The following is a 13270-nucleotide window of genomic DNA, read 5'->3' as shown; positions in this document are numbered from 1 at the left end:
TGTGTCTGTGCCTATGTTTGTGTTGCTTAACAGTCCCTGCTGTTCCATAAGGTGTATTTTTTATCCGTTTATTAAAATCTGATTCTACTGCTTGCATCAGTTACCTGATGTGGAATAGAGCTTCATGTAGTCATGTCTCTATGTAGTACTGTGTCTGTTCTGGACTTGGGGACTGTGAAGAGACCTCTGGTGGCATGTCTTGCTAGTCGTTTAAACAGACAGCTCGGTGCTTTCAACATGTAAATACCTCTCACAAATACAAGTAGTGATGAAGTCAATCTCTCCTCCACTTTGAGCCAGGAGAGATTGACATTCATATTATTAATGTTTGCTCTCTGTGTACATCCAAGGGCCAGCCGTGCTGCACTGTTCAATTGCATTTTTCCTAAGTCCCTCTTTGTGGCACCTGACCACACGACTGAACAGTAGTCCAGGTGTGACAAAACTATAGCCTGTAGGACCTGCCTTGTTGATAGTGCTCTTAAGAAGGTAGAGCAGCGCTTTTTTATGGACAGACTTCTCCCCATCTTAGCTACTGTTGTATCAATATGTTTTGACCATGACAGTTTACAATCCAAGGGTTACTCCAAGCAGTTTAGTCACCTCAACTTGCTCAATTTCCACATTATTTATTACAAGATTTAGTTGAGGTTGAGGGTTTAGTGAATGATTTGTCAAAAATACAATGCTTTTAGTTTTTGAAATATTTAGGACTAACTTATTCCTTGCCACCCATTCTGAAACTAACTGCAGCTCTTTGTTAAGTGCTGCAGTCATTTCAGTCGCTGTAGTAGCTGACGTGTATAGTGTTGAGTCATCCGCATACATACAGTGGGGAAAAAAAGTATTTAGTCAGCCACCAATTGTGCAAGTTCTCCCACTTAAAAAGATGAGAGAGCCCTGTATTTTTCATCATAGGTACACGTCAACTATGACAGACAAAATGAGAAAAAAAATCCAGAAAATCACATTGTAGGATTTTTAATGAATTTATTTGCAAGTGATGGTGGAAAATAAATATTTGGTCACCCACAAACAAGCAAGATTTCTGGCTCTCAAAGACCTGTAACTTCTTCTTTAAGAGGCTCCTCTGTACTCCACTCGTTACCTGTATTAATGGCACCTGTTTGAACTTGTTATCAGTATAAAAGACACCTGTCCACAACCTCAAACAGTCACACTCCAAACTCCACTATGGCCAAGACCAAAGAGCTGTGAAAGGACACCAGAAACAAAATTGTAGACCTGCACCAGGCTGGGAAGACTGAATCTGCAATAGGTAAGCAGCTTGGTTTGAAGAAATCAACTGTGGGAGCAATTATTAGGAAATGGAAGACATACAAGACCACTGATAATCTCCCTCGATCTGGGGCTCCACGCAAGATCTCACCCCGTGGGGTCAAAATGATCACAAGAACGGTGAGCAAAAATCCCAGAACCACACGGGGGGACCTAGTGAATGACCTGCAGAGAGCTGGGACCAAAGTAACAAAGCCTACCATCAGTAACACACTACGCCGCCAGGGACTCAAATCCTGCAGTGAAAGACATGTCCCCCTGCTTAAGCCAGTACATGTCCAGGCCCATCTGAAGTTTGCTAGAGTGCATTTGGATGATCCAGAAGAGGATTGGGAGAATGTCATATGGTCAGATGAAACCAAAATAGAACTTTTTGGTAAAAACTCAACTCGTCGTGTTTGGAGGACAAAGAATGCTGAGTTGCATCCAAAGAACACTATACCTACTGTGAAGCATGGGGGTGGAAACATCATGCTTTGGGGCTGTTTTTCTGCAAGGGACCAGGATGACTGATCCGTGTAAAGGAAAGAATGAATGGGGCCATGTATCGTGAGATTTTGAGTGAAAACCTCCTTCCATCAGCAAGGGCATTGAAGATGAAACGTGGCTGGGTCTTTCAGCATGACAATGATCCCAAACACACCGCCCGGGCAACGAAGGAGTGGCTTCGTAAGAAGCATTTCAAGGTAGTGGAGTGGCCTAGCCAGTCTCCAGATCTCAACCCCATAGAAAATCTTTGGAGGGAGATGAAAGTCCGTGTTGCCCAGCGACAGCCCCAAAACATCACTGCTCTAGAGGAGATCTGCATGGAGGAATGGGCCAAAATACCAGCAACAGTGTGTGAAAACCTTGTGAAGACTTACAGAAGACGTTTGACCTGTGTCATTGCCAACAAAGGGTATATAACAAAGTATTGAGAAACTTTTGTTATTGACCAAATACTTATTTTCCACCATCATTTGCAAATAAATTCATAAAAAATCCTACAATGTGATTTTCTGGATTTTTCTTCCTCATTTTGTCTGTCACAGTAGACGTGTACCTATGATGAAAATTACAGGCCTCTCTCATCTTTTTAAGTGGGAGAACTTGCATAATTGGTGGCTGACTAAATACTTTTTTTCCCCACTGTACATACATTTACTCAAAGCCAGTGGCATGTCATCAGTAATGATTGAAAAAAGTAAGAGGCCTAGACAGCTGCCCTGGGGAATTCCTGATTCTACCTGAATTATGTTGGAGAGGCTTCCATTAAAGAACGCCCTCTGTGTTCTTTTACATTTTACATTTTTACATTTTTAGTCATTTAGCAGACGCTCTTATCCAGAGCGACTTACAGTTAGAGAGTGCATACATTATTATTATTTTTTTATTTTTTTAAACTGGCCCCCCGTGGGAATCGAACCCACAACCCTGGCGTTGCAAACGCCATGCTCTACCAACTGAGCTACATCCCTGCCGGCCATTCCCTCCCATACCCTGGACGACGCTCGGCCAATTGTGCGCCGCCCCATGGGTTTTAGACAGGTAACTCTTTATCCACAATATAGCTGTCACGCCCTGGCTCTGGGGACTCTTAAATGTTGAGCCAGGGTGTGGATTTTTCTATGTTTAGTTTTCTATGTTTTTTGTTCTAGATCGTTTAGATCTATGTTGGCCAGGGTGGTTCCCAATCAGAGGCAGCTGTAGCTCGTTGTCTCTGATTGGGGACCATACTTAGGCAGCCTGTTGGCACCAGTTAGTTTGTGGGATCTTGTTCCGTAAAGGTTTGTGTTGTTGTAACCTTAGGACTTCACGTATCGTTCGTTTTGTTGTTTTGTTCGTGTGTTGTGTACTAAATAAAATGTACGCTTATCACGCTGCGCCTTGGTTCCACGAGTCATCAGTCAACGTTCGTGACAATAGCAGGGGATGTAAAGCCATAACATATATTTGAATCTGTGGCAAACCAAGCTATCTAGCTAGCTACAGTACCTAACAGTGTCTAACTTATTAATTAAACTTCCTAATAAACTTTAACATTTAATGTTTTATGGGATAGAGAGAAACACATTTAGTTGATACCAGTTTCAATCTGTCAGCGCCACTGACTGACTGGCTAGCGCTTAGCTAGCTAACGTTAGCTATTATATTTTTGCACAATTCATGTGATAGGTAGCTAGCTAACTAATGATTTGTCTAAACACTTATATTTTTAGGTGAATATGTTGCTGTCTTTTAATACCAATATGCAAGTCAATATGCTAGTGTCACAGTTCAGTAGCATGTTAGCTAGCACAACAGCTAAGGTAGCTAGCTAGCTAGCAACAATATGAGTTGATTTGAAATCAAAGCAAAATTTAACTTTTGCAGATGGATAACCTTCCCCTATCCTTGATGTTGGAAGAGGCTGTATTGGGAGGATGCATCAACACCCTGGAAATATTGTTGTGGTGCACTCACTCATAAAAAAAAAGATAAATGAGTGTATCATCTTCAAGGTTGATAAGGTAAGTAAATGTGTGTACTATTCTCATAATGTAGACCATACATTCATTCTTGGTAACAATTCGATCTTTCATTGCTAGTAGCTAGCTCATCTTGATCATGTGTTGTTCCTTCTCTCTTTATAGAAGCAATCAGTTACAAGGCAAAAATTCAGATTGAGGCCTTCAATCAAATTAAGGACAGAGAAATATGTGCGCACCAGACAGGTCAAGTCTTCTCTCATGCATGGCTTTGAGATGTAAATTACACTCAAAAAAATGCTGTGTTGTTTGGATCACCCAATTGCTGGGTTGCAGACATTGGGTCAATAGTTGGGTTGTTTTCTGTAAATACAGCAAGGTTGGGTTATTGGTGCTGGGTTATTAAGGTTGGGCTATGGATATAGTTCTCCCGCCACCAGCGCGTGAAGTCCACCAGAATACTTGCAAGTATTCTAGTTATAATGCGACTGAGTGACTGATGAGTGGAAAAAGGCTAATGTTATTTTGACAGACTAAGGGTGAGTGAAAACTGTGAAAATGGTAAGTAACAAATGTTACGAATTAGGTTAAATAGGTTGTCTTATCATAATTAGGTAGCTAGCTAACTTTAGCTTGAGCATTAGGTAGGTAGCTAGCTAAAGTTAGCTTGAGTGTTAGCTAGCTAGCTAAAGACATTTTCTGTGCTAATATTTCTGGCTGTGGTAACGTTAGCTAGCTAGCTAACGTTAGCCTCACGACCATGCTCACGATACTAGCTTACTGAAGTGTTGTCGGGGAATATAACTAAACATACATTTTTTGCCAATGTTTTTTTGTCGTGGAATATAACTATATATAAAATTGATGTTGGCATTTGGCTAGCTAGATAACTATGTCAGTGTCTGTTACGTCGGTAGCTAGCTAAAGTTAGCTAGCTAGCTAACTTAGCTAGCTTAGTCTGACACTTCTTCTGCACTGTTTCACTCATTAGCTAACGTTAGCTAAATTAGCTGGCTAGCTAAGTTACCATAGCTAGATTTTATTTTTTATCAATTTTTTAAACAAATCTAAAAACCTGTTTTCGCTTTGTCGTTATGGGGTATTGTGTGTAGATTGCTGAGGATTTTTTATTTATTTAATCCAATTCAGATTAAGGCTGTAACGTAACAAAATATGGAAAAAGTCAAGGGGTCTGAATACTTTCCGAAGGCACTGTATGTATTGAAATGTAGGCTATGTGTGCCATTTTAAATTGTATATAGTAATGGATGAGCTGTTCTTGTCTATTAATGTTCTGTGTTATGTAATGTTTAATGTTTTGTGTGGACCCCAGGAAGAGTAGCTTCTGCTTTTGCAAAAGCTAATGGGGATCCTAATAAATTACCAAAAAATACACACACTCACACACACACACACTTTCACACTCACCATATACAGTACGCTGCTGCTAAAGCTCAGTCATGGTCCTCTGTAGCTCAGCTGGTAGAGCACGGCGCTTGTAACGCCAAGGTAGTGGGTTCGATCCCCGGGACCACCCATACACAAAAATGTATGCACGCATGACTGTAAGTCGCTTTGGATAAAAGCGTCTGCTAAATGGCATATTTATTTATTTATTTATGTATCCTGTTGCCTAGTCACTTTACCCCTACCTAAACAGTTGAAGTTTGGAAGTTTACATACACCTTAGCCAAATACATTTAAACTTTTTTTTTTTCACAATTCCTGACATTTAATCCTAGTAAAAATTCCCTGTTTTAGGTCAGTTAGGATCACCACTTTATTTTAAGAATGTGAAATGTCAGAATAATAGTAGAGAGAATTATTTATTTCAGCTTTTATTCTTTCATCACATTCCCAGTGGGTCAGAAGTTTACATACACTCAATTAGTATTTGGTAGCATTGCCTTTAAATTGTTTAACTTGGGTCAAACGTTTCGGGTAGCCTTCCACAGCTTCCCACAATAAGTTGGCTGAATTTTGGCCATTCCTCTTGACAGAGCTGGTGTAACTGAGTCAGGTTTGTAGGCCTCCTTGCTCGCACACACTTTTTCAGTTCTGCCCACAAATGTTCTATAGGATTGAGGTCAGGGCTTTGTGATGGCCACTCCAATACCTTGACTTTGTTGTCCTTAAGCCATTTTGCCACAACTTTGGAAGTATGCTTGGGGTCATTGCCCATTTGGAAGACCCATTTGCGACCAAGCTTTAACTTCCTGACTGATGTCTTGAGATGTTGCTTCAATATATCCACATAATTTTCCTTCCTCATGATGCCATCTATTTTGTGAAGTGCACCAGTCCCTCCTGCAGCAAAGCACCCCCACAACATGATGCTGCAACCCCTGTGCTTCACGGTTGGGATGGTGTTCTTCGGCTTGCAAGCAACCCCCTTTTTCCTCCAAACATAAAGATGGCCAAACAGTTATATTTTTGTTTCATCAGACCAGAGGACACTTCTCCAAAAAGTACGATCTTTGTCCCTATGTGCAGTTGCAAACCGTAGACTGGCTTTTTTATGGCGGTTTTGGAGCAGTGGCTTCTTCCTTGCTGAGCGGCCTTTCTGGTTATGTCGATATAGGACTTGTTTTACTGTGGATATAGATACTTCTGTACCTGTTTCTTCCAGCATCTTCACAAGGTCCTTTGCTGTTGTTTTGGGATTGATTTGCACTTTTCGCACCAAAGTACGTTCATCTCTAGGAGACAGAACGCGTCTCCTTCCCGAGCGGTATGACGGCTGCGTGGTCCTGTGGTGTTTATACTTGCATACTATTGTTTGTACAGATGAAAGTGGTACCTTCAGGTGTTTGGAAATTGCTCCCAAGGATGAACCAGACTTGTGGAGGTCTACAAAAATATTTAGGAAGGTGTAATGTTTGTAATGTAAACTCAGTGTATTAGCACAAAAGTTTTAGTTAAATCAAAACTTTTACCTGAAAAAACACTTGGAATCTTGGATAAAAAACTTTTAACAGTGCGGATAGGAATTCCATTCTTCTCATCCTGCATGCGGGCTATAACGTCCTCCATCTGGAAGAAAAGAGAGAAGACATTACAGTGGCTTGCGAAAGTATTCACCCCCCTTGGCATTTTTCCTATTTTGTTACCTTACAACCTGGAATTAAAATGGATTTTTGGGGGGGTTGTATCATTTGATTTACACAACATGCCTACCCCTTAGAAGATGCAAAATATTTTATGGGGTGAAACAAACAAGAAATAACACAAAAAAACAGAAAACTTGAGTGTGCATAACTACTCACTCCCCAAAGTCAATACTTTGTAGAGACACCTTTTGCAGCAATTACAGCTACAAGTCTCTTGGGGTATGTCTCTATAAGCTTGGCACATCTAGCCACTGGGATTTTTGCCCATTCTTCAAGGCAAAACTGCTCCAGCTCCTTCAAGTTGGATAGGTTCCGCTGGTGTACAGCAATCTTTATGTCAGACCACAGATTCTCAATTGTATTGAGGTCTGGGCTTTGACTAGGCCATTCCAAGACATTTAAATGTTTCCCCTTAAACCACTCTAGTGTTGCTTTAGCAGTATGCTTAGGGTCGTTGTCCTGCTCGAAGGTGAACCTCCGTCTCAGTCTCAAATCTCTGGAAGACTGACACAGGTTTCCCTCAAGAATTTTCCTGTATTTAGCGCCATCCATCATTCCTTCAATTCTGACCAGTTTCCCAGTCCCTGCCGATGAGAAATATCCCCACAGCATGATGCTGCCACCACCATGCTTCACTGTGGGGATGGTGTTCTCGGGGTGATGAGAGGTGTTGGGTTTGCGCAAGACATAGCATTTTCCTTGATGGCCAAAAAGCTCAATTTTAGTCTCATCTGACCAGAGTACCTTCTTCCATATGTTTGGGGAGTCTCCCACATGCCTTTTGGCGAACACCAAACGTGTTTGCTTATTTTTTTCTTTAAGCAATAGCTTTTTTCTGGCCACTCTTCCGTAAAGCCCAGCTCTGTGGAGTGTACAGCTTAAAGTGGTCCTATGGACAGATACTCCAATCTCCGCTGTGGAGCTTTGCAGCTCCTTCAGGGTTATCTTTGGTCTCTTTGTTGCCTCTTTAATTAATGGCCTCCTTGCCTGGTCCGTGAGTTTTGGTGGGCGGCCCTCTCTTGGCAGGTTTGTAGTGGTGCCATATTCTTTCTATTTTTTAATAATGGATTTAATGTTGCTCCGTGGGATGTTCAAATTTCTGATATTTTTTTATAACCCAATCCTGATCTGTACTTCTCCACAACTTTTTCCCTGACCTGTTTGGAGAGCTCCTTGGTCTTCATGGTGCCACTTGCTTGGTGGTGCCCCTTGCTTAGTGGTGTTGCAGAATCTGGTGCCTTTCAGAACAGGTGTATATATACAGAGATCATGTGACAGATCATGTGACACTTAGATTGCACACAGGTGGACTTTATTTAACTAATTATGTGATTTCTGAAGGTAATTGGTTGCACCAGATCTTATTTAGGGGCTTCATAGCAAAGGGGGTGAATACATATGCACGCACCACTTTTCTTTTATTTATTTTCTATAATTTTTTGAAACAAGTTATTTAGTTATACACCAACTTTGACTATGTCCATTACATGAAATCACAGGTTGTAATGCAACAAAATAGGAAAAACGCCAAGGGGGATGAATACTTTTGCAAGGCACTGTATGTAAGAAAATATGGGTTTATTATTGTCTGGAGGAGAGACTGAGGAAAGAGTCTGAAATGAGGGAGTGCTGTCTTACTGAGTTCTGAATGGCCTCTGTGACACAGATCTGGGTTGGATATTTGCAGCAGAGACACTTCTCATATCAATGTCAGTTTATGTTATTGGATTAGTGATAATTGAGTTTATCAACTCTTACAGCAAAGTTTCTGCCTAATGTGTCCCCATCCTACGTGTCTTAAAACAAACAAGACAGAACAAAATGTCACAAAAAAAATACATCGCAGATCAATTTAAAAGGACACTGTGATGACTAAATCACACCTTCGAGCTAAAACCTAAAAGAAATGTGACATGACAACCTGGCTCAAAACAGACATGCCACAGAAAGACAGATCTGCATTACAACTCTCCAGGACTGGAGCACTGCTCTGCGCCATGGCTCAGCTGCCCTGGCAGATGGCCTTATTTCCAGGAACAGACAGGACGGAGTGGAGCGGAGCGTGGCCCAAATTGTCAGCCTTCACGGATGGATGCCAAGAGATATCCCAAACCAGCCCTCTGGCATGAATAAATACAGGGTAACAATGTGGCACACACACACACACAACGCAAGCCCTGCTGCTCTATTTCTGCTCCATAGACTACAATGCACTGCCCATATACTGTATCATTTGGATAGTAATTGGGAACCATTTTCTATCCTCGTAGAATGCATTTTGTTCATTTGACTGGCTTCCCTGTGCCTCATCAACTTTCCCCCTAAGTCTGTACAGTATCTTGACAACTACACTCACACTTATGTAGGCAACATAACCATAAAACTGCTTTCTGTGATAATTTGCAAAACTGCTGTGGCTGTACTCAGCCTGAGTACCTGAAGTTGCCATGTAAGTCTCAGTTACCATTACCTAAGCACTGGATATTTGTACCATAGAGTCTAAAATAGAGGTACTTACCGCGAAATGTTGTTCAATCATCAGATATGTCGTATATCATTTAAGATCTTAAGTGAAGGTCAGGATTTTATTTTTAGTCCTAATGGACTATTTTGATGTCCTAAGTATTTGCTGACGATAACACAGAATTGCAAATGTTGGATACAGTACTATAGCAACCTAGGATGTACCAATGTATCAACTGAAATAGATTGAATATGGAACAATGGAGAGCAGACTCCACTGTAATCAATAATAATTAATTATAGATATGTAAACACACAAGGCCTTAAAATCAATTTACTATTTTGAGAAAATGGGACCAGCATCTTACAAAAAGAGCATGCCTTATTTCAAGTACCCTGAAGCCAAAACGTATTGAATAATTGGCTTGTAATGGACTGATTGAACACAGGCATAGAACATAAAGAGCTGTAGGCAGAGTATGGAGTTACAGAGATGCCTATTGTTATGATGTCTTTTCATAGTGTTGTGGGAACCAGGTTAAATGTAGTAGATAAGTGATTCTGGGTGCCGCACAGTCTGAATACCAAGGATTCCATTATGTCGAGGGAGCTTACTGAGGTTTATCTTAGAATGATTGATGGACATGATATACTGACTTGGGGTACAAGGTAATAACATTAAAGAAGGGAGTGCCCACTGAGGGTTAACAGATGTTGAAGAAGAAATGTGTAACATTTGGTATATAATCTGAGATATTTTCTTTGTTCAGTAGTTCAGATAACAAGAGGCAGAGCATGTGCCCTTTGTTAGACAAACCCAGTACCGTGTCTATTAAATATTTGTATTAACTTTCCACATAGTTGTCTAAATATATTCTTGCATCCTTAATTACTTGATACCCGAGAAACTCATCATAACACCTATCTAACGTGAGATCAGATTTATAAATATGTATGTCCTACCCACTTAACGGGTGAAATTGCTGACAGACAGAGGATCGAGAGCCACGCTGGACAACTCTCATCAGATCATTTTGAGCAGTCTCTAACAAAGCACTGTCACTATGACATACAGATATCCTTAGGTCAAAGACAGCCCCTACCAGTATTCACATTGCCAATAGATCAGCCATATCTAAATGACAGCTGGCAGATTAAGACATCACACTGCCTGACACTTTTTAAAATTTAGTTACGTGATTCACTGAGCTAACCAGCAGGATTACAGAGTGATGATCGATACTTCACACTGTCTCTCCCTCCCACTCAGTGTAAAATGCCATCAGACTGAATATTTTGGATATTCATGCCTTGTGTACATGTCATGAAGAAGAAGAGCGTTTCTCTCTTATACTGACTGACTAGAACTAGATCCTGCTGCCTTTCTACAGCCACAGGTCTGTTTTCTGAACAGTGATTCATTAAATATGACTAAACACAAGTCTGCAAATATGGCATGACTAAAAAAAATTCCAAATATAACAAAGGCTACCACAGTGCTATTCCAACTACTTTGTAATGTGTCTCAAAATGTTCAGGGAGCACCAATGAGCATTTGAGACACAATAACAAACATTCACTTTTTAATGGACCACTAGACTTCTTATTCTGCTTCAGTCATCTAAGTGCTTCATACATCAATCTACTCACTTGAACTGCTCGCTACCAGGAAAAGAGACGGAGAAAGGAAAGCATAATCAATTCTAAGAAATATTGATCCAATTCCATTGTGAATATCTAATAAGCAGTTCAAATCTGTTTGTGGTCTACACAGAGAGAATAAAGCCCTAGCAGCAGGCCCACTGTAATGAAATGAAAAGCTCCTCCATTATTCTCCTCCTCTGTGATAGATGATTGTCCCACTGCGATGCTGAAACAAAGGTGGGTGAATGGAATTATCCAGCTGCTGTTATCTGAGGACACAAGCGTATAGAATTTCACACAGCTAGAGACACCCTACACACCCTCCACACAGCGACAGACACCCTACACACTCCACACAAAGTGTTATAGAAAAGCAACACTTTGGAGTACCACACATACATACAGCACACCACACATTATGGAGCATACAGGCAGATTTAATGCAGATTTGAGTGAGAGTTGGTCATGTAGACTTCCCCTTCCCGTAAAAAAATTTTATAATCCACTGCATTCAGAAACAGAGGATTGTTCACAGTACTTGGGCCTAATTTGTGATGTTATGATTTAGAACACAGTTACAGTATGTTGACAAGCAAATAGTAAAACACAATGTTGAACAGTGTGATGCATTTGCGTATTGCCTCATTCCAAAAACACAATGTTCTCACCATACCTTAGGGCAGGGTTCATCATCTAGTTTCAGCCGTGGGCTGATTTTTTCTTGAGCGGATGGTCAGGGGGCCGTAAACATTATTACAAGTAGTAGCCAAAACAGATATAATATTTGACTAAAATATAATCATTTCAAACCTTGCTGACGTTTGTATACAGTCACATATATCTCTCTATTATGCGTGGGAATACTTTGGAACATATTTTCAAAATTAAAATCACATGGAGCTGATTTGCTGGTGTTTTTACAGTCTGTTATGTCAAAAAAAAAAAAAAAAAAAAAAAAAAAATCATTTTGTTGCTCAGAAAAGTTGGGGGGCCCACGGACCGCCAGTTGGGGAAACCTGCCTTAGGGGATATGAGAAAGTCACATCTTCACAGGCAAAACAGAACATAGGCTTGTTTGAGATCCTCATTCAAATGTACATGCCATATGAACAGATCAAAATAATATAGCTAAATATGAATAGATCAAATATCTGATTGGTGGCTGTATCAGCTAAATCCATCCAAGACTGTGCCCTTTAAAATAAACATTCAAGCTCATATAGTGTAAATGATATGGATAAATAAATTATTAATTTACAAGCCAGTGTTATAGAGGTGTGTTTGCATAAAGTATTAAAACGGTCTTCATGATAAGCATGCAATATTAGCCTGTTTGGTTTTCATAAAATACCATTCCATTCATCATAGTTTAAGTGAATCTGTTCCCCCACATTTTAACCAAGTAACCATTTTCTCCTAATTTTAACAGGATAATTCACTTTCAAACATATCAGGCTTGAAGCTGTCCTTCTCTCAGAGAACAGTCAGACAGTGGTATGAGCTCACTGTTTAGGGGAGACAGATCATATCAAACCCCAAATTATGAAATATTTAAAAAAATAAATTAACTACTTTGATAATAATATTGTATACCTTCATTAACTGAACATATACACTATATATACAAAGGTATGTGGGCACCCCTTCAAATTAGGTGTATAAAATTGAGCACACAGCAACGCAATCTCCATAGACAAACATTGGCAGTAGAATGGCCTTACTGAAGAGCTCAGTGACTTTTAACACGGCACCGTCATAGGATGCCAACTTTCTAACAAGTCAGTTCGTCAAATTTCTGACCTGCTAGAGCTGCCCAGGTCAAATTAAGTGGAAATGTCTAGGCGCAACAACGGCTCAGTCGCTAAGTGGTAGGCCACAAAAGCTCACAGGACCGCCGAGTGCTGATGTGCGTAGTGCGTAAAAATCGTCTGTCCTCAGTTGCAACACTCACTACCGAGTTGCAAACTGCATCTGGAAGCAACGTCAGCACAATAACTGTTCGTTGGGAGCTTCATGAAATGGGTTTCCATGGCCGAGCAGCCACACACAAGCCTAAGATCACCATGAGCAATGCCAAGCGTCGGCTGGAGTGGTAGAAAGCTCCCACGCCATTGGACTCAGGAGCATTGAAAACGCGTTCTCTGGAGTGATGAATCACACTTCACCATCTGGCAGTCCGACGGACGAATCTGGGTTCGGCGGATGCCAGGAGAACGCTACCTGCCCCAATGCATGTCAACTGTAAAGTTTGGTGGAGGAGGATTAATGGTCTTGGGCTGTTTTATTTATTTTTATTTTATTTTATTT

General features: G+C 40.6%; 1 protein-coding gene across 2 annotated transcripts in view; it reads right to left on the bottom strand.

Annotated features, from left to right (window-relative positions):
* LOC311130104 (regulator of G-protein signaling 7-like) overlaps positions 1-13270 on the bottom strand; it is a gene marked incomplete at both ends in the record, with an annotated part of 119310 nt that overhangs the window by 39935 nt on the left and 66105 nt on the right. For both annotated transcript variants that reach the window (XM_084162780.1, XM_084162781.1), the window contains one exon: positions 6683-6779. In XM_084162780.1, the coding sequence (XP_084018906.1) occupies positions 6683-6779 (97 nt within the window). The remainder of the gene's footprint in view (positions 1-6682; positions 6780-13270) is intronic.

Source organism: Coregonus lavaretus (genome assembly GCF_964263955.1).
Source record: "Coregonus lavaretus genome assembly, chromosome: 1".
NCBI classification, from domain to species: domain Eukaryota; kingdom Metazoa; phylum Chordata; class Actinopteri; order Salmoniformes; family Salmonidae; genus Coregonus; species Coregonus lavaretus.
This window is presented reverse-complemented; position numbering and strand designations above follow the sequence as displayed.